Source organism: Gossypium arboreum, chromosome 1 (assembly GCF_025698485.1).
Source record: "Gossypium arboreum isolate Shixiya-1 chromosome 1, ASM2569848v2, whole genome shotgun sequence".
Classification (NCBI taxonomy): Eukaryota; Viridiplantae; Streptophyta; class Magnoliopsida; order Malvales; family Malvaceae; genus Gossypium; species Gossypium arboreum.
In genome coordinates, this window is record NC_069070.1 from 20,540,671 (window position 1) to 20,563,680 (window position 23,010).

At 32.4% G+C, this 23,010-nt stretch overlaps 1 protein-coding gene across 3 annotated transcripts; it reads left to right on the forward strand.

The window, feature by feature from the left end:
* The first annotated feature begins 15,856 nt into the window (after window positions 1-15,856).
* LOC108482035 (uncharacterized) lies at window positions 15,857-18,108 on the forward strand. 3 transcript variants are annotated; one of them, XR_001870809.2, is made up of 4 exons: window positions 15,857-16,049; window positions 16,277-17,239; window positions 17,321-17,399; window positions 17,894-18,108. XR_001870809.2 is itself a non-coding variant. In XM_017785141.2 (3 exons), the coding sequence occupies exon 2, from the start codon at window positions 16,319-16,321 to the stop codon at window positions 17,216-17,218; it is 900 nt and encodes a 299-aa protein (XP_017640630.1). In that variant the 5' UTR covers window positions 15,857-16,049; window positions 16,277-16,318; the 3' UTR covers window positions 17,219-17,239; window positions 17,321-17,646. The 3 variants fall into 3 exon arrangements, 1 of the variants encoding a protein (XP_017640630.1); XR_001870810.2 differs by having other exon boundaries at window positions 17,904-18,108; XM_017785141.2 differs by lacking the exon at window positions 17,894-18,108 and having other exon boundaries at window positions 17,321-17,646.
* Window positions 18,109-23,010: the final 4,902 nt, after the last annotated feature.

Below are 23,010 nucleotides of genomic sequence, written 5' to 3' on the forward strand. Positions count from 1 at the left end.
CACCCACACATCTATGGTATGGCCTTTAGCATGTGAATGAAGCTTTGGTAAGGATTCATGGTTTCTTGGCATTTCATCATTTTATTATATGCTTAGAAGCTTTAAAATGAGTTGTTGAGCCATTAATATGACTATTTAATGCTATTCTAACATTTTGACAATTTGGGAAATTTGTTGTTTTGTATAAAACTGAAAAGAAAGTTGTTAGAGGTAATTCTAGCAAAGAGAAAGAGAAGGTGGTGGATTGAAAGTATTGGAGAAGTCTCCATCCATTTTTGTTGTTTCTGGGAAAGGTAAGTCTCATGGAACTTTTTATATTTTCATGTTGTAGTGTGTTGTAGTTATTAAACTTATTAAATATGTTATTTGAATATGAAAATATGGTATAAAATCAATAATGTTGACATGATAACCAAGGTAGCATGAAAACATGAATGTATGTAAGATTTATGATGCTATGTGTTGAAAGTATGAGGCAATCAAATGAGTTTTGTAAATAAGAAACCATGAGTATTTATGAATGTTATAATTATGACAATGAGGCTTAATGGTAAATGCTCACTTGGTTGTTGTGCCCATGTAAACTTGGTAGGAAGGTTAAGATACAGTTGACATGTCGATTAGGGTAATATGTGCATTTATGTACGAGTTATTATATAGTTGGTGTAACACTCTTTACCCGCATTCGTCGCTAGAATAGAGTACGAGGCATTACCAGAGTTTACCAAATTAATTTTCTGTTATTACAAGTTGAATACTATTTATTTACCGAAACATGTCATGACGTCCTTTAAATGGGCCTCCAAAGCCCAAAACATACTTCTGGACCAAACTAGAATTAAATCGAAACCATAGGGAATTTTTCGCAAAATTCCAAAGTTTTTTTTTTTTAATTTTATAAATATCTAACATTCCCTGCAATTTTAAAACCAATACCAATCCAAACCAACCAATCCATTTCAACCAATTTGATACCCAATCATACTTCTATTATAATTATACCATTTAGCATATTCATCACTCTTTACTTTAATACATATTTATTAAACAAGTCTTAGCATTTATTTAATCATCAAACCTTATACATGTCATATAAATCAAAAAGGAAATTTACAAAAGCTACCAGAGATAATCTGGATAGTGTGATCCTCAGTGTTGATCCGATCCTCTGTATATTTTCAAGTCAATCTACAAAAGACATTGAATACACTCAAGTAAGCTTGTAGAAGCTTAGTAAGTTCATAGGCATAAAACATAAATTTTACCAAATATTCATACACTTATACAATATACACAATTATTAAGTTCACCTGTCAACCACAATCATAAGTGAGTTCCCTTGTATAAACTCACTACCAATTATCCATTTACTTTAATTCTTTTGGGCTCATTTGTCACATACCATTCTTAATCAAATTAGGGAACGGTTACGGAAAATTGAGTACTTCACTTCCACTTTTCCATAGTATAACTACAATCTTGCGTATGATCACTTATCATTTTCCGAAGCCATAGCCCTGCCACGGTCTTACACGGATCACATTTATCACTTGTCCTGATCAGATAAGTGTAGCTAAAGCTACCACTTATCACTTGTCACTTGTCACTTGTCACTTGTCACTGATCAGATAAGTGTAGTTGAGGCTACCACTTATCACTTGTCACTGATCAGAAGTATTCAAATCCGACGTTCCGCTCAATTTGATCATTTATTCGGTTTTCGCATTGTTATTTTATTCTCAATTCATCAATAAATATATCTCATCATACATTAGATAATTCATAAAATTAACATCTAATCATTAAATTTCAGCCATATGAACTTACCTGGGTCGATTTGCAAAATTTGTGAAAGCTCAGGACTAATCAGCTACTTTTTCTTTTCATCGACTTGCTTCGGGTTCTCGATTTGCGGTATAAATATGAAAAACCAGCTTAAGAAAACCCTTCTATGGTGTTTTTGCTGATGAGAATGTAGAAAAATAAACAGAAATCTTGATAATTCCACTTTAGTCCCAGCTTTATTAAGTAAATTTTGCAATATTTCAAATTTTCCCTTAATTCTCCTTATTTTCTTGCTGATTTCATACCATTGTCGTCCAGCCCAAATAGACCTTGGGTCTATTTGCCTTTTAAACCCTCTTTCTTTTATCATTTAAGCTATTTAATCATTTCCATAATTTTGCATTTGTTTCAATTTAGTCTTTTTTGTTCAATTAACTATCGGAACTTTAAAATTTCTTGACGAAACTTTAATACTAACTTATTAACACTCCATAAATATTTATTAAAATATTTATGGCTCGATTTAAAATTTCCAAAATCTCAATACCTCGTTTTCGATTCTAATTATTTTAATATTTATTTCTAGTACAAGGAAATAATGGTAATTGATACATGGAAATATGAAACTATGATATATATAAAACATAGAATATGTTTAATAAATGTGTTTATTTATAATTATAGAATTGTGCACCTCAAGCACACTTTTTGTGTAAAGTTGATATTTCAAATGATTTGATGAGTAAAACTCAAATATGAAGTAGTTCAAAACCAAGACAAATTGTTATGAAATTGTATATGAAATATAAATGTATGATTGTTATATGTTATACGAATACATAATGTGAAAAAATATAAGTACAAGAGAAATTTAATGGGAATTGAGCCCATATACGTTTCTTGTTATTTATATGAAGTGTACGATTAACAAATGGCATTAAGTATAAGGCTCGGTTGAATATCTTAAATTGATTTTTGTATGTATTAAATGTGCGTGAAGATAAAGGATCAAATGAGTGAGAAATATGGCTGAAAAATAGCCTGATTTTTGTCCACATGGGTAGACACACGAGCGTGTTTCATAACTGTACCAATGATTGTGGTTGACAGGTAAACTTAATAATTGTGTATATTGTATAAGTGTATGAATATTTGGTAAGATTTATGTTTCATGCCTATGAACTTACTAAGCTTCTATAAGCTTACTTGAGTGTATTCAATGTATCTTGTAGATTGACGTGAAAATATACGGAGGATCGAATCAACATTGAGGATCACACTATCCAGATTATCTCAAATAGGTTTTGTAAATTTCCTTTTAGATTTATATGGCATGAATATGGTTTGATGATTAAATAAATGCTAAGACTTGTTTAATGAATATGTATTAAAGTAAAGAGTGATGAATATGCTAAATGGTATAATTATAATAGAAGTATGATTTGGTATCAAATTGGTTGAAATGGATTAGTTGATTTGGATTGGTCTTGGTTTTAAAATTGAAGGGAAGGTTAGATATTTATAAATGGGTTATATTGAGATTATAAAATTTTAAAAAAAAAACTTTGAGATTTTGACAAAAAATTCCCTATGGTTTTGATTTAATTTTGGTTTGGTCCCGAAATATGTTTTGGGCTTTGGAGGCCCATTTAAAGGACGTCATGACATATTTCGGTAAATGAATAGTATTCAACTTGTAATAACGAAAAATTAATTTGGTAAACTCTGGTAATGCCTCGTACTCTATTCTAGCGATGAATACGGGTAGGAGTGTTACATTTAGTGGTATCAGAGCCCGATTTAGCAATTTTCGAAACATGTGTGATGTGTAAAGTGTTTAAAAATATATGCCATATAAATCTGCGATAGTGTGGTGTGTATGATTCGATCTAATTCTTTTTATTTTTATAGATTATAAAGATGTCGGATAGATCTGAACGTGCTAAGTAGGAAGAAGCTAATAATAGAGTATAGACTTCTGAGCAAGGAACGAGTAGTGATGTTCCAATTTCTTTGGTGCGAGAACGAGAACTTAAAAATATGATTTATGGAGTTATAAATCAGTGGTATAGGGAGATGATACAAGAAAGAAGTCAGGCTCAACCACCTTCTCCCCCTATTGCACCACCTGTGGTACCCCCGGTTGCTCATCCACTTCCATTAATAACTGAAACTAGTAAACGTTCTCCGATTGAAAAGCTTAAGAAGCTTGGGGCTGAACAATTTCAAGGTAGATCGGAGGATGATTTTGTAAAAGCTGAATATTGGTTACAAAGTCTGGTAGGAATTTTTAAACAAATAGCTTGTTCTCTGGATGATTATTTGATATGTGCTGTCTCACTATTAAAAAAAGAAGTGTACAATTGGTGGGAAACTGTGGAAGTGATAGTACCTAAAGAAAAGCTTACTTGGGAATTTTTCCAAAACGAGTTTAAAAAGAAATATGTGGGGAAAAGATATTTAGACAAGAAAAAGAGAGAATTTCTCGACCTACGATAGGGAAATAAGTCAGTGGCCGAATACAAAAGAGAATTTGTCTACCTCAGCAAATATGCTCGAGACATTGTACCTACTGAAGAAAAAATATGTATCAGATTTGAAGAAAGGTTAAATGATGAGATTAGAATGATGATTGGGGGCAATGAAATATGGGAGTTCGTTGTTTTGTTAAACCGTGCTCAAAAGCTTGAAGAAGTATATAACAGAAAAATACAGCAAGATCAAAAAAGTAAAGAGTCATTTAAAAGATGTGCTTTTAAGTTATTTTCAGATTTTCCAGTGAAGAAATCTAAAGAAGAAATTAGTCAAACTACATTAGTGCCGAGAAGATTGGGTAGAGGTAGATCAAGACAATCTAATTTCAGAGTATTCGATAGACCTGCAGCAAGTGTGAGCAGTGTTCAGAATACTCCCCGGCCTAAGTGTCAATATTGTGGAAGACATTATTTCGGTGAATGTAGGACTAAGATGGGGGCTTATTATAAATGTGGGGCTACTGATCATCTTATTCGAGATTGTCTCCAGCTACAAAAAGATGAAGTGGAACAGAAAGAGATACAGAGAACCACTCCTCAAAGAAGTAGACGTTCGGGTATGAGAGAATCAGTTAGTCAATCAGAGAATAGAGCACCAGCACGTACCTACATCATTCGAGCAAGGGAAAAGGCTATGGCTCCTGATGTAATTGTTGGTACTTTCTATCTTTATGATGTTACTGTTTATGCATTGATAGACCCTGGGTCTACTCATTCATATATTTGCACTATGCTAGCATCTGAAAAGAAATTATCTATTGAGTCCACTGATTATGTTATACAAGTCATTAATCCATTAGGTCAAAGTGTGATAGTTAATTTGATATGTCGTAATTGTCCACTGAAAGTGAAAGGCTATGAATTCTCCACTGATTTGATGTTGTTACCCTTTCGAGAATTTGATATTATTCTGGGGATGGATTGGTTAACAAAACATGATGCTGTAGTGAATTGTCGAGAGAAACGGATTGATTTGAAAAATCAGGCAGGAGAAGTGATTTCGGCTAAGTTTGGAAATATAAAAGATAATGTCAGAATTATTTCAGCTTTTTTAGCTCAAAAGCTAATACGGAAGGGTAATGAAGCATATTTAGCTTATATTCTTGATACCTGAGATTCTGAATCAAAGTTGGAACAGTTGCCAGTTGTTAATGAATTTACTGATGTGTTTCTTGAGGAATTGCCGGGTTTACCGCCATATCATGAAGTTGAGTTTGTGATTGATGTGATCTCGGGTACAGCTCCAATATCCATAACACTATACAGAATGGCACTGACGGAATTAAAAGAGTTGAAGACTCAGTTGCAAGAATTGTTAGATAAGGGGTTTATTAGACCGAGTACGTCTCCTTGGGGTGCACCTATGTAACGCCCCCGTACCCGAGGCCATCGCCGGAGTTGAGCACGAGGTCTTAACGGACTTAATTCATTAATTAAACAGCTTAAACAATTTATTTTACAATTTCCAGACAAGCTGGCTAACTGCGTCACAGTCACTAAAAAATTCATATCTCGAGTTACGAAACTCGAAATCCAATTCTGTAAATTTTACCTGAAAATAGACTCATATATCTACTTACTAAATATTTTCTAGAATTTTTAGTTTGGCCAATTAGTACATTTTATTAGTTAAAGTGTCCCCTATTTCAGGGTTCAGCTACTCTGACCCTTGTGTATTACGGATCATATATATCCCTGTCCAGAGTTTCAATGACTATTCTGTTTGTTTCTCACAAAATAAGGATTTCATACATATAAGGTAAAACTTCTAATTGTTTTTTTACAATTTATGGTTAATTTTTAAATTTAGAACAGGGGATTCAAAAATTGCTTTGACCCTGTTTCACCAAAACGTAAATATTTTATAAAATAAAACTATTTTACCTATTTTGTTTCTTCCACATGAAAATAGATTCATTAAGATTAAATTCCATATTTTATTCATTATCTAATTATATCTCTACTATTTTTAGTGGTTTTTCAAACTCACGTCACTGCTGCTGTGTGATTCTGTTTTATAGCCAATTTCACCATTTTATGGATCTCCATAGATTAGTTAGAACATAAAGCATACGTGTTATCAAATATAATCTCGATTAGCCACTCTAATAGCTAATAATTCTTAAAAATTTTCATGCCATCCATGATCTATATCATAAGATTATATACATAAAAGGATTATAATGCTATACATGCCATATTCCCAAAATATGCAAGCCACCATACCTAGATGGTCCATTGATAGTGTGAGCGTGCCTCCGACCATCCTGATCTCCAAACAGGCTTGTCAAAACTACAAGGAGTGGAAGGGAGGGAGTAAGCATAAATGCTTAGTAAGTTCACATGCAAATAACAAATAACTTAACAAAGCAATTATACCAACCAACATTAGCATAATATCACCAAAACATATATCACATTTCTATTCATCATTCATCGTCTTACTACATTATTGTCGTCATATCAAGTCTCAACCCGAGGGTTAAGTACATACCTGTCCAAAGTGCCCATTCCACAACACTTACCAATACGTCACTTGCATCTTGAGTATTCTTCCATTTCACTAGAATTTTACCTGTTGAACACATCGGAATATAACTCGGATACATGGAAAGTCTACACATAAGTGCCACATATGTAGCCAAGCTACCATCTAACCCACCCATAAGCGAACTCAGACTCAACTCAATAAGCTTGAATGTTCGCATCCATAAGTGAACTCGGACTCAACGCAACAAGCTCGGATACCTAGTTACATCTCACAAACTCGAACTCAACTCAACGAGTTCGGACGTTCGCATCCATAAGTGAACTCAGACTCAACTCAACGAGTTCGGATGCCCAAATATCCTAATCTATTCCTAAGGTTCAACAGGACTTTCCTCGTTCACACTCCTTTACCATTCTCCTTGGAATACCAATGACGATACTTCGGTAGTCTTTCACATTTTTCACATAATTCATAAAATTTTTTCATGTTGTCCAACAATGACCACAAAACATAGAACTACATATTAACAATCATAATATCGTATAAATAGCATTAAATCATTTAAAATAACGGTTATATTACAATATTTACATATGAACTTACCTCGATACAAAATGAGAATAGTCAAGCCTATTCCTCGTAAACTTTATTTTTCCCCCCAATCTCGACTCGAATCTCTTTTCTCTTGATAATCAAGACTTAAAAGTGTTGAAACTATAGCTATGGTGGAGAGAAAATTTTGGCAACAACTTATGGAGAAGATGATCATTTTTGTGTTATTTTTCCCATTTTATTTCATTTAATATTCAAATGACCAAAATGCCCTTCCCTACTAAACTTTCAAAAATTCCATCCATGTCCAATTTTTGTCCATAAACTTAGAAATTGGTCAAATTGCTATTTAAGACCTCCTAATTAATATTTCAAAGCAATTTCATACTAGAAACTTCTAGAATGCAAGTTTTGTAACTTATTCAATTTAGTCCCTAACTTCAAATTAAGCACTTTATGCATAAAATTTCTTCACGAAATTTTCACACAATCATGAAATCATATCATAGACCTCAAAATAATCATAAAATAATTATTTCTATCTCAGATTTGTGGTCCTGAAACCATTATTTTGATTAGGCCCTAATTCGGGATATCACAACCTATTTTATTTGTGAAAAAGAAAGATGGTTCGTTGAGATTGTGTATAGATTACAGACAGTTAAATAAGGTTACGATCAAGAACAAATATCCTTTTCCCTGCATTGATGATTTGTTCAATCAGTTGAAAGGTGCTGCTGTGTTTTCAAAAATAGATCTTCAATCTGGGTATTATCAGCTAAAAGTTAAAGAATGTGACATACCGAAAACTACTTTTAGAACTCGGTATGGTCATTACGAGTTTCTGTTAATTCCATTTGGTTTAAATAATACTTCTGCTGCATTTATAGACTTGATGAATCAGATTTTTCAACCTTATTTGGATAGATTCGTGGTTGTATTTATTGATGATATACTGATCTATTCGAAGACCGAGCCTGATCATGCACAACACTTGAGAATTGTGTTACAGATCGTGAGAGAGAAGCAGTTGTATGCAAAGTTCAGTAAGTGTGAATTTTGGCTACATGAGGTTTGGTTTCTAGGTTATATTGTTTTAGCTGAAGGAATTCGAGTAGATCCAAGTAAAGTGTCAGTAGTGGTGAATTGAAAAACTCCAAATAATGTAACAGAAGTGCAAAGTTTCCTAGGATTAGCGGGACACTATCGCTGATTTGTTAAAAAAGTTTCAATGATTGCTTTACCGATGACCCGACTACTTCAGAAGAATGTTGAATTTGTATGGTCTGAAGAGTGCCAACAAAGTTTTGATCAGCTGAAGAAGATGTTGATAGAAGCTCCAGTGTTAACTCAGCCAGAATCAGGTATACCGTATGTTGTGTATAGTGATGCATCTTTAAATGGTTTAGGTTGTGTTTTAATCCAGTCAGAGAAAGTAGTGGCATATGCTTTTCGGTAATTAAAACCGCATGAGAAGAATTACTCTACTCATGATTTGAAGTTGGCTGTGATTGTGTTTGGTTTAAAAATCTGGAGACATTATTTATATGAGGAAAAATGTTATGTGTATACTGATCACAAAAGTCTGAAATATATGATGACACAAAAAGAGCTGAATTTGAGACAGAGACGGTGGCTCGAACTATTGAAAGATTATGATCTTGTTATTGATTATCACCCGGGAAAAGCTAATGTGGTCGCTAATGCACTTAGTCGAAAATCATCATTGTTTGCACTTCGAGCAATGAATGTTCATTTGTCTGTTAATAAAAATGGTTCAATATTAGCAAAATTGAAAGCGAAATATACATTCCTTTAACGGATCCGTGAATTACAGATTGATGATCCAAAACTAGTGCTGAAACGACAAACGGTTAAGGATAATTTGAGTTCAGAATATAGCGTTGATGATAGTGGTATGTTGCATTATCGTAATAGAATTTGTGTTCCGAATAATTCAGAATTGAAAAATAATATTCTTACTGAAGCTTACAATAGTATGTATTCTATTTATCTAGGTAGTACAAAAATGTATTGTGCTTTAAAAAGAATGTACTGGTGGCCTGGTATGACGCGAGAGATTTGTGAATTTGTTGTAAAATGTCTAATCTGTCAGCAGGTGAAAGCAAAGCATCAAGTACCAACAGATTTATTACAATCTGTTATGATTCCTGAATGGAAGTGGGAGCACATTACAATGGATTTTGTATCAGGATTGCCTGTGACTCCAAGAAAGAAAGGTTCAATCAGGGTTATCGTTGATAGATTAACAAAGTCGGCATATTTTATTCCAATCAGAACAAATTTTTCATTAGAGAAGTTAGCAAATTTGTATACCTTCGAGATTGTGAGATTATATGAAGTTCCAGTATCTATTATTTCGGATCGGGATTCGAGATTTACTTTAAGATTTTGGAGTAAATTACAGGAGGCTTTGGGCACTAAATTAAATTTTAGCACAGCTTTTCATCCCCAAACAGACGAGCAGTCAGAGCGAGTGATTCAGATTTTAGAAGATATGTTAAGGTATTGTATACTTGAGTTCAGCGACAGCTAGGAAAGGTATTTACCTTTAGTCAAATTTGCTTATAATAATAGTTATCAAACTAGTATTAAAATGGAACCGTTTGAAGCTCTGTATGGAAGAAAGTGTAGAACTCCATTATATTGGTCTGAATTAAGTGAATCAAAACTAGTGGGAGTGGACTTGATTAGGAAAACCGAAAAAAAGTTCGTATTATTCAAGATTGTTTAAAAGTTTCCTCCGATCGAAAAAAATCATATGTAGATTTGAAGAAAAGGGATATAGAGTTTGATGTGGGTGATCGTGTATTTTTGAAAGTGTCACCGTGGAAGAAAGTTTTGCAGTTCGGTAGAAAGGGAAAACTCATCCTACGATTTATCGGGTCGTATGAAATCATTGAAAGAATCAGTCCGGTAGCTTATAGATTGGCTTTACCTCCGGAGCTTGTAAAGATTCATAACGTGTTTCATGTGTCTATGTTGAGATGGTACAGATCACATCCATCACATGTAATTCCTCATACGGAAATAGGGCTCCAACCCTATATGACTTATTTAAAAGAACCGGTGAAAATTCTGGCTGGGAAAGTTAAAGAGTTAAAGAACAAATGGGTACTTTTAGTAAAAGTGTTGTGGCATCGACATGGTGTTGAGGAGGCAACCTGGGAAATAGAGGAATCAATGAAATCATAGTATCCGAACCTATTTTCAGGTAACAAATTTTCAGGACGAAATTTCTTAAAGGGGGAGAATTGTAATAGCCTGAATTTTCATTGGTGTCGGAACAGTGATTCAAGATCACTAAATTCGACAAATGAGTAGAAAATATTATTAATTTAGTGAGTATAAGTTAAATGTGAAGTTAGGAAAATTTTTGAAATAGTGAATAGTGTACTAGAAATAAATATTAAAATAATTAGAATCGAAAATAAGGTATCGAGACTTTGGAAATTTTAAGCCGAGCCATAAATATTTTTATAAATATTTATGGAGTGTTAATAAGTTAGTATTAAAGTTTCATCAAGAAATTTTAAAGTTCTGATAGTTAATTGAACAAAAATGACTAAATTGTAACAAATGCAAAATTATGGAAATGATTAAATAGCTTAAATGATAAAAGAAAGAGGGTTTAAAAGGAAAATAGACCCAAGGTCTATTTGGGCTGGACGACAAAGGCATGAAATCAGCAAGAAAATAAGGAGAATTAAGGGCAAAATTGGAATATTGCAAAATTTACTTAATAAAGTTAGGACTAAATTGGAATTATCTAGATTTCTCTTTATTTTTCTGCATTTTAATCAGCAAAAACACCATAGAAGGGTTTCCTTAAGCTAGTTTTTCATATTTTTACTGCAAATCGAGAACCCGAAGCAAGTCAAGAAAAAGAAAAAGTAGTTATTTGTCCCTGAACTTTCATAAATTTTGCAAATCGACCCAGGCAAGTTCATATGGCTGAAATTTAATGATTAAATGTTAATTTTATGAATTATATAATGTATGATGAGATATATTTATTGATGAATTGAGAATAAAATAACAATGCGAAAATCGAATAAATGATCAAATTGAGCGGAACGTCGGATTTGAGTACTTCTGATCAGTGACAAGTGATAAGTTGTAGCCTCAGCTACACTTATCTAATCAGTGACAAGTGACAAGTGATAAGTGGTAGTTTTAGCTACACTTATCTGACCAGTGACAAGTGACAAGTGATAAATGTGATCCGTGTAAGACCGTAGCAAGGCTATGGCTTTGGAAAATGATAAGTGATCATACGCAAGATTGTAGTTATACTATGACAAAGTGGAAGTGAAGTACTCAATTTTCCGTAACCGTTCCCTAATTTGATTAAGAATGGTATGTGACAGGTGGAGCTATATCGTGTCATTTGATGGTTTAACATTTGTTGCGGATCATCGGATGTACACCATCTCTTTAGAGACTATTTTGGTATGGTAGATGGATGAAACGATGGTTTCGGGCTTTGCACTTATGTGCCTTAGTGTGGTATAGTTCTATACTCTTATGAGCATTCTTGGTGTGGTGGTGGATTCTCGAGTGTCCAAGTCCATTTTACTAACATTGGGGAAAAAGCCTTATACGAATATATACTTGATTATGGAAAATGAATATGAAATGATTGTGCTATAAACTTTAAAGAAAAGCTAAAAGTCTTTATATGTGTCACCAGGATATCTATATTTGTGTTCCATGAGATGATAAGAGTATATATTAACCATGTTATATGTGTTATACTAATTGTGTTGGTTGACATGATTATAAATTCTTATGCTTAGCTTGCCTTATGTAATGTAGTTGAGAATGATGTAGCAAGTATTTAAGTTCTTATGACATTTAGTATGCTCACCTCCAACAAGGTAAGTATAGTGAATTCTATTTGAATTTACTAAGCATTATTTGCTTCCACATTGTTTTTACACGTAGATTGTTGATTTGGGGAGACTTGAAGCCTAGCTCAATCCAAGACATCACACTATCATCGAGACCTACAAGAGTATGACAGTGACATTTTTTAGTTGTAGCATGTACTAGGTGTCTACATGAGTAAATATGTTAAATTCATATTAGTTGGTCTTTATGTTGATTGTTACTCAAATTTGTGCTTGAGAGAACATGTTATTTCCCAAACCAATCCTTCTTTTGGTTAACCGATTATGTGCATAAATACTTTACTTTTGTAAAACATTTGAAGTGTTTTTGGATGAATTCAGTAATTCATGTCCCAACTACAAAGATGCAATGTTGCAACTACGGAGCCCAACATCGCGGCCTCGCATATCTCACATGTCCCCACGTTGTGACATTGCACCTGTTTTGTCACTAGACTATTTTAAGTTGTTTTGACCTTTCGAGGCCCATTTTGGGTTTCGATCACCTTCGATTAGCTCCAGATAAATCCTAAATTATTTTAAATTATTTTTAAAGTTTTAAATATTGTCTAAAACATATTTTAATTATTTTATAAAAATATTTTACACTTTCTGTTGAGGATCGACCTGTATAAATAATGAATAAGTAAAACAGAGAAATCAAATACACAAATATTTATGTGGAAAACTCCTTCGAAGAGGATAAAAACCATGGGTAAAGGAGGTATCAACTTTTCATTAAATAAGTCAACAAATGAGAGTACAATATGGAGGAAATAATCCTAAATGTACAATAACAAACATCAAAAACAAAACCCTAACTTGGGAACAAAATTCTTTCCATAGTTATCATGAAACTCTCACCAAAACTCATATACGACTACATCTTGTTACCCTCAAGAAAAAGACTTTGCTGATTGGTGTGTCAAAACAGGGATACAATGACCCCTTTAAATAGGTTGAGTTTGCAGGGCTAAAACGACTAAAATATCCTTGAAGTAATCAGAGTTCAACTCAGAGAAGAAGTCCTACTTGGGGTCTAAAACATGACTACATTAGGTGAGATATCGTCGTGACATTGCGACATCAATGTCGCCCCTGCTCGTGTCTCAAGAGATTGTTGCCTTGTCCTGACATCCTGACGACCCTCGTTGTGATGTCGTCCCTTGCTTGTCACGTCGTCGCAACGTCACATTTCTCCTCGTTGCGCGTCTGTCTCCGATAAGAGCCTATAAAATGTTGGATAAATGCGACGCACACCTCACACTTTCAATTCTTAAATAAATTTAAGATTTTTTTACTTGTACATGCTTTGGTGACATCTCTCATCTGATCATAAAAAACGAGTGAGGGGTATTGCAACTTTTAAAATGATAATCTAAAATTCATTTTTTTTTCCAAGTGTGGAAGACATATATTTTGTTAACTTATAAATTATGATTTTAAAATTACAAAACTAATTTATGTTTAGAAAATATTCTTGTGAGAAGTAAACAAGTGACAGCATTTTCGTTTTCTATTAAAGCCGTGAATTTCTGGAAAATTGAGAACTGTTAACCAATTTTTTTATATATTTCAATATTAAATTTTTATTTGAGAAATTTTTAGGGTCCATATGAAATATATATATATATATATATATTCTGGAATCTTTTCAGAATTCAGTCTCTTGAAAGCAAATTGGATGAGAGCTAAAAAAATTAATTGCATAGATGAATATTTGCTAAACATGGAAATAACTAAAAGTGCAGCAAAGAAGGATCTTAAAATTTTGTAAAAATGTAGTATGATTTGTATTGCACAAAATAACCTAAACTCCATTGTTTAATTTCATTTGGAACACTTTCGGGATATTATAGATATTATATGATTAAATAAATAATATTTATTTAAATTAACTTTATATATTTTTGCTTTTAAATATTTTTCAATTTTTGAAATTATATAGAAAAGAATAAAAAATTAAATAACATTTCTTTTATGATAATAACATTTAAATTAAATAACATTTATTTTATGATAATAACATTTATCTTTATGATAAATATTAAATTTAAGATAAATATAATTTGAATATTAAGATATATATTATTAATTGAAATATATATGATTTGAATTTATTTTACTTTTTAAAAAATATTGCCATTGAGTTTTAGCTCGATTGGTATGAGTACTGGCGGAGCCAAGGAGCAGGTAGGGGTCCCGGTCTCTCCTAAAATAGAAAATTTTTCATTTAGGCCTCTTATAATTTATAAAATTTTAAATTAGTAATGGTAAAATTTTACTTTGGCCCCTCGAAATAATAAAAATTTGATTTAATCTTTTAAAAATTATAAATATATAGTTTATTAAAATTGTGAAATTGTATTTTTACTATCTTAAAAATATACAATTTAATTTCGGCTCCTCAAAAAAGCTTTTTTGGCTCCGTCATTGGGTATGAGTATTGTTATCAATGCAGAAAGACGTGAGTTCAAACATGTTGAAATGATTATCCTCCTATTTATTTGGGTTAAGAAAAGGTTACGAGTAATTTAAGTATTATGTAAAAAATATTAAATTATCACGTTTGATCTTTTGGGATTATTTTTATATTTTAATTTAATTTATTTTGGTTAAATAAAACACCCCACGTCAATAATGGACTTGAAACCTTGTTAATATATATAGAGGTTTTTACATAATCATAAATAAATAAAATTAATTATCAAAATATTATTTTAAAAAATTATTTTAACAATGTTTTGATAAATCTAACATCAAATCGCTACCATTCGTAAAGATTTAGGATTCGTTAGTGTTTATATGATATCTAACATTTTATCATCATTTTCTTCATTTCTTCCCTTATTTGTTTTTTCTTAAATTACAAAAAATCAAATAAATATAATAAAATCAATGTTTTACAAAATTCAATCAAAACAATATTCTAAATATATCAAAATCAAAATAAATATAACACATATCCAATGCCTCATTTACATTTCTTCCCTCATTCTCGATTGAGAATAGAGATGATTATAGATAGGTTTAGGCCTCAAAAGAATTTCAAGTTTAGGTTTGGTCTGGCCTAAAAAATAAGCTTAAAATTTTATCCAAGTTTGATCCGGATAAAAATATTAAAATTAGAGTCCGGTCCGATCCAAATCGCTCAGATTAAAATTTTTTTATAATGTTATTTTTATATAAAAATAAATTTTAAAAATATAATACATAAAATACACTAAAAATATTAAAATAAATATTTTTAACAAATTAAAATGAATTTTAAAAATATTTGTATTTAAATAATACTAAAATATGTACAACTTAATAAATAAATTTCTTTAAAATAATAATTATATAATATCTAAATAATAATAACAAAATAATAATAATATAATAGTAAATTGACAATAAAACAACAAAACATAATAATAGTTTTTACAAATTCAATCAAACTAAGCTAAAAAAAAACACAAAACTTGGCCGGTTTAAAAAAAAAACCTCATTTTTTTTACTCGAAATATTTTTTAAATTAATATTTTTTCCGAACTGTCGATTTTTTCGAAGTATGAATACAAACTTCCTCTTATAACATGACCGCTTTAGACAGTCAAATTTAAAGTTTTGATCTTTGATTGCTTGCCCAATAAAAGAAATCAGAACTAACATTCACTTTCTAGTTTGTAATTATTCAGCAGCCTACTTAGGTAAGTAGCCCACCAAATATTCTAATTTTGGAAACATGCAAATATTCAATTTCTTGTGCCACTACTGCTACTCCCTTTCCAGGTTCACTTCTTCACTTTTTCCTTATCTACTTCTGCTTTCTTCTTTTTGTTTGTTTACTGACGTTGATGTAAATTGTACTTGTAAGGATCTTTAGATTGTTTTAGGAAGATTAATTGTTGTTTTTGGGTGATATTTTATTTGGATTTTGTGTATCTGCTGCAAAATTTTTGAAATTTTTAGCTGATTTTGAGGTTTAATTTTGTGGGATTTTGCTTTGTTGTTATTAGGGTTCGATAAGGAAAAAAAAAGAAGGTAGAAATTGGTGTAAAATGTTGGCTTTAAGCGTGAATTCAAAAAGGCAAAGGCGACCGAACGTTACGTTAGGGGAAATTGGAGATGTGTCTGCTGCTTTTGCATGTGTGTTTTCTCAGAAAACTAAGGAAAATCTGGTTCACAAAACATGGAAACCTGATTCTCTCTACTCTCAACACAATGAACTTGATACTGTTGTTGAGTTTTCTTCAAAGGGAATTTCTCCAGATTTCTTCATATCGGCTGATTCCCAACACAACACAGAGAACAAGAACCCGAATTCTTCGAAATCAGGTTTCGATTCGGTTGGTGCTGATGAAATTCACATGATGAAGTCTGGTTTAATTTTTGGTACCGTAACCAGAAAGAGTAGGGTCATGAAACGGCGAGGGCAGAGTAGGGAGGGCAATAATTGCTTGTTCGGTAGTGCTTGGAGTCGGAGTTCTAAACTTAGTCCTCGGTTTACTGGTGAAGATAGAAAGGAGCATGGTGAGAAAGAGTTAACGGGAATCGGATCAAATGCTTTTGCTGGTTATTGCCCTGATAATGTTTTCCAAGACATATTGGATCATGAAACATCAGCTAACAGTAAAGATGCTTGTGAATATAATTTGTATGAACCTGGTTATGACAGTTGGAAGGATGCTTTTTATGAAGGAAACAATGTGTTTCTTAAATCTGATGATGCATGGGACCAAACAATATATACGCATAATGACACAACTAGTGTCCGAGGATGGTTGGAGGACCTTGGATTTGGCAGGTATGCTGGTATATTTGAAATGCACGAGGTCGATGAGGAAAGTCTGCCTCTGTTGACACCAGATGATCTCAAGGAGATGGGTATATTTGCAGTCGGCCATCGACGGAAGTTGTACCATGCAATACAATGGTTAAGAGGCAATGATTCTTCTTGAAGACTCTTTGGATAAGCGGAGGTAAATGCTAGCTTACTTGTTTTTCAAGCAATCTAATTAATTCTGTTTTAACTATCATGCACATGTTTCCTTATTTCTCAGTTTGAAGTGTCACAAATGATGCTGCTATGCCGACTGTTGTAATTCGAGGACAAGGAAACGTTATTGCTGTAAAGCTTAGGTATGAATTTTGTGTTTAATGCTAGTGTTGTTGTTATGAGCTTTATATCAAAAGCTCAAACCACAAATCATAATCTTCATTCCAAAATCTTTTTAAGTAGTTGAGCGATCTCATTTTCTTAGTTTTGCAAATAAAAACTATGTTTATATATATCTGTGTGGGCGCGCGTGAGTGTTGGTGTACCACTTTTTCCTTTTCTTAAAGTTCGGAATCGTTTTATGATGAAAATAAGTAATGGAGTGCTAAAGCTATGATGCTTTGATTCATCATTTTTCTTCAAGTACTCATGTTCGATGCATATTTAGACATAGGTAGAGAGATGTGACCTTCCAAGAACGCTCCTAATACATGGGGAAAACTTGGAAAATAACTTTTGCCAGACATACCCATAACCCACACTTACGCTCGAGTCTAATTAACATGAATTGTCGGGTCTAGTTATTAGCAAGAACACATCAAATATGAAATATTTAGATATTGAGGACTGATTTCAGGATGCTGCAGGCCAAGGGTTTTGGCTCTTGTTTTTATAGCATCTCTCAACTTTCGTGGGCAAAGGAAGAATAATTTGCTGCTGAAGATGTTCACAAAATTCGTATAATTAGCATAACTTTGGCCATTGGAGGGTCTTTCTATGATTATGTATATGAAACTTTGATTTTAAATTATGTTTTAACAAATCCGTAGAACCTTATCAATGTGATATAAATTTATGTCCATTTATTGCATATACAAACAATTTTAAAACAAGATAAAAATAAATGGTTTGTTTTTCAAATTTGTATAATCAAAATTAAAATTTTACATGTAACGGATAACATTATAAAGGCTTAAAGGTAAACAAGTCTTCATAAAATAATTAAGGAATCATTTAAGTCCCTAATCAATAAATGTAAATAATTGAGTTTCTAATCGAAAGTTAACCATCGAGTCCTTGAAATATAACTATGTCAAAGCTCTTGATGGACTGTTAAGCAATGACGTTATAGTTGACAAGGTGTTTCACATGAAAATATAAAATTATTAAATAATTAAAAATTAAAATTATAAAATTTATCAAAGTAGCAGTAATTTATTATAATATTTAACAACTTGTTATTTTTCAAATAATTTTCTAAATTTTTTAATATTATTTTTAGTAATTTCTAATAATTTTTTAAAAAAATACTACTTTTGGTTTTTCACGTTGCCCTGCAACATACCTCGATCCTTATCAATTTCTTTCTCATCACTTTTCCTCACCCAAAATCATTATTTATCACTATGATAAGTCTACAGTAGATTCATTTGTCACTCAAACCCCTTGTTCATCTCTCTATACTTTTTTTTTTTTGCATTTTTGTAATATTTTTTATAATTTTAGAATAACATATTAATAACTTATAATTTTGAATTTTTTGATCCTTTTGACAAATTTTATTCAAATTTCTAGAACTTTTATAGCTTTTTTATATGTCTTTTAATAATTTTCTACAAGTTCTAACAATTTTATTATTCTTTCATATATTTCATAATGTATTAATAATATTTTATAACATGTAATTAATTTTTCTAATAATTTTTATTATTTTATAATATTTCATAAATTTTTATCATTTTCTAAAATTTTATAATATTTTAATAATTTTAAGCTTAAACAATTAACAATCAATTAAGCATCTATAAAATAATTTAAAAATCAACTATGTACAAGCCCAATTTTGGGCCCAATACTCAAAACCCACTAAACCCAATTACAAACCAACCCCTAACTCAGCCCTAGCCCACCCTCCTAAACTCCTCCAAGAAACCCTAGCCGTCAGCACATGCTCCCCACCCCTCTGCTCCACCACCGACGCCTGCAAGTGGCCTCTGCTCCACTACCGCTTGCCTGCGACAACAATAGGAGAATAGACAAAATATTAAAAGAGAAAAACATGTAATGGCTATATATAAGGCCGAATCAAAAAAGAAAAGGGGGATTTTTTTTTCGGTTTTGGAATGAAAAACAATATTGGATCTTAAAAAATCCAAAGCAAGAATAGAAATCCTAGCAATATCAGAAAGCATAAACAGTCCAAATCGAGGGAAGAGGTTAATAACCTAAGGTGATCGTGTTATTATTTTCGCTTTTTCATTTATTTTTTACCCTTTTTTATCTTTTCGAATATATTGACAGACTAATGCATATATACATATATATATAACGTAGATAATATATAAAAAGGAAAACAAAAAAAAGGATTTAACCTTACCTTTTTCGCCACCGTCTTGTGGTGGCCGCGCCGACGACGACGGTGGCGCGCGGAGGTTCTCCTGGCCGAACCCCCTGACCAGTTCCGATTTTCTCCAGAGAGAAAATCCCTCTCTCTCTTCTCTTTTTTTTTAAACCTCAGCAAGAATGAGAAACCAAAAAAATTTTTGATTCTTATAAGGCTAGCATACGGCGCCGTTTTGGGCATCAACCCTCAGCCTTAAAAACGACGCCGTTTAGGCGCGACCCGAAGACCCGACCCATCTCACCCTGGGATCCGCGTGTTTTTGCTCTTAAGGGCTAATTGCGTGCCCAGTCCTTCCGCTTTTTATATGTTTTGCAATCAGGTTTTAATTTCTTTTAAATCGGCCTTGGAATCTATTGTGTTTGCGATCCGGTCCTCATTTCTACGATGTCGTTTTAAGGACTTGGGAAAATTTCCTTTTGGCCCTCTGTAGAATGCAGCGCGTGTTCAAATAGGTCCCCTTTTCATATTTCCTTGAATTGGGCCCAAAACTCTGTTTTAGTTTGGATTTGATCCTTTTAGATTTAATCTAATTTTTTTATATATTATTTTTACCATATTTTCTATTTTGTAGCATTATTTATTATTATATTAACTCATTATTATTATTACTATTATCATATTCATTAATATATTATTATCATTTTACTATACCATTATTATTATATATATATATACCTTTTATTGTTATTCATGTACATATATTTTAAATATTATTACCATTATTATTTTTATCACTTACATGGTTATTATTATTCTATTAATATATACTTTATTGCACATGTACACATATATATATTATAAATAGCATATTGCCCATACATTCTATTATGTATATTTTATAACTATTATGAGCTCATTTTATATATATCCCGTATATTTTAATATATCATATATATATATATATTTTTTTTTCTTCTTTTCTATTATTATATATATTTTAATACCATATGTATTATTGTCGTCTTATACTATTATTATTATTTTCGTCATCATCGTCATTTTTCTTTTGTCATTTTTATGCATCTTTATTATTTCATGTATTCGAGGGTTTTATTTTCTTCATGCATTTGTTTATATTTACACATTACTAGACCTGCTATCATTTCATTTTTAATTGCTCACATTATTATTTTTGTTATCGTCACGTTCATTATTATACATTATTATTAATACCAAAATTTTTCTTTATAAATCACGTTATATTTTGTTACTCAATATATTCAAACAATTCTTTCATAAATGTAATATACTATATTAGGCAATTCGAGATAATCGTGCCCTAACTTACTGGGTTTCGACTTTTCTCATTTAACCTAAATAACGGAATATATTCTTTTTAAATCATTATACAAGTTTTGAAAAATGCTTATTCTCGAAGATGTGAAGTGTTGTGCCCTAACTTACCGGGTATGATACTTTGTCATCTCGAAATAAGAATTTTGTTTAGAAATAAAGGCAATATTCGGTGTTTGAGAATTGAGAAAACGTATCCTAACTTCTGGGTTTCGACTTCTCTCGTTATTCTAAATAATCGAATACCCTTTTAATAAAATGCACGATTTCATAAAGGCAAGCTCGCTCTCGAAAATTTAAGATGTCGTGTCCTAATTTCTTTGGGTGTGACATTTTACATTTTGAGGCGAGAGAGTCTTTAACACTTGAGCTTTTATAAAGGAGGATCGTATTTTAAAATTCTTTCAAGTTTTTTTTTAATTTTGACACTAAGACACTAATTAATCAACTAGGTACCAATTTTGGGCGTGTCGAGGGTGCTAATCCTTCCTCGTATGTGAATCGACTCCGAACCTGCTTTTCTCGATTCTCGTAGACCAAAATTGTTGTTTAAATAAACCAAACTATTTATTAAAACAACCACTTTTATGAGGTGACTGATCACACCTCGTCAAAAGGATCGGTGGCGACTCCGTTCTTTTATTTTCAAAATCCAAGTCGATTCCGTTTTTTAAAAAATGGTTACTGACGACTTAGCGACTCACCGGGGACACGAATGAGAGAGTCAAGCCACAAGTTGATTAACTCTTGTCTTTTTATCGAAAATTAAAAATTTGGTTTTGAAATACGATCCTTTCATCGCATTTCATCAGCTATTTTTGTGGTCTAAATAATACCTGCTACGTTGGTCCGGTTCTTTAAATAGTGTTGCATATTGCATTGCATGACCGTTGTGGTCACACCCTCTTAAGTGGGAGCGCGAAACTATTCCTTCGTGAGGTTTTCACCTCCGTGCAGGATAGTGGATTGCTTTCGGGATACATCCGTACCTATGTCTTCGTGAGATTTTCATCTCCGTGCAGCCATAGGGAAATGTATTCCCCAATCGAACTTCGATGCAGTATGAGCCTATAATGGGTGAAGATCGAGGAATCTGCTGGTTCAGGTACCCTTATTCTAGAATCAAACCCCATGTAGCGAGCCTTAAGAACCCACCCTAGGTAGAGCCACTCCGAAACCCTAGTGGTTACCTGAGCAAGTGTTATATTTATTATTCTTCGTTTGCTTTGAACTGTGTATAAACTACTGACTTGCTTTGTTTTACTTTCATTTGTATTTGCATGGCATTTTCATCATAAAAGGTGTTGATTCGTGTTCGGTTCCTAAATAGATAACTTATCATGGAAAAGGGGTTTTTTGATAAAGTAGAAGACAACGCGGCTGTCCGGATATGGGCTGAGACAACACAACAAGAGAAAGGTGATAGTCTTACCAAGGGGTATGTGTCAGAGCTATGGAATTTCACTCGGATCAGCGTAACCCAAAATAATCTCCAAGAGTTGAAAGAAATATGGAACCAGTGGGACGACGAGGTCAAGCAGTTATTCTATTGTCATTACGGTGATTTACCTTATGCGCTTGATGTCAAGGTAGACGAGCACTGTTTGAGCCCTTGCCCAATATTGGAATTCGCTTACGTTTGCTTTACTTTCGGAAGGTAGATTTGGTACCTACTATAGAAGAATACACGACCTTGCTCCGTTGCCCAAAGATTCGAGATAGATGAATTTATACGGACACATAACGTCCCAATTTTCAAAAAAGCGATGAACATCACGGGATGAGCGAACAGTGGGTGACAACCGGATCAAACAAAAGGAGATTGTAAATGCATCCCATGGAGGAACCCGAGGATCTAATCTTAGCACACCCCGACGTGAAAAAAGTGTAGATGTCTTCGCCTTAAGCATCTATGGATGGTCATCTTCCCAAGGCTTTGGGGCATGTAAACGAGGTTGTTGTTGACCTTTTGATAGGCTTAGTAAAGGAACCACACCTGCACATAATCTTGGCGGAAACTTTCAGATCATTAAATGCTTGTAGAAGAAGCGGTGAAG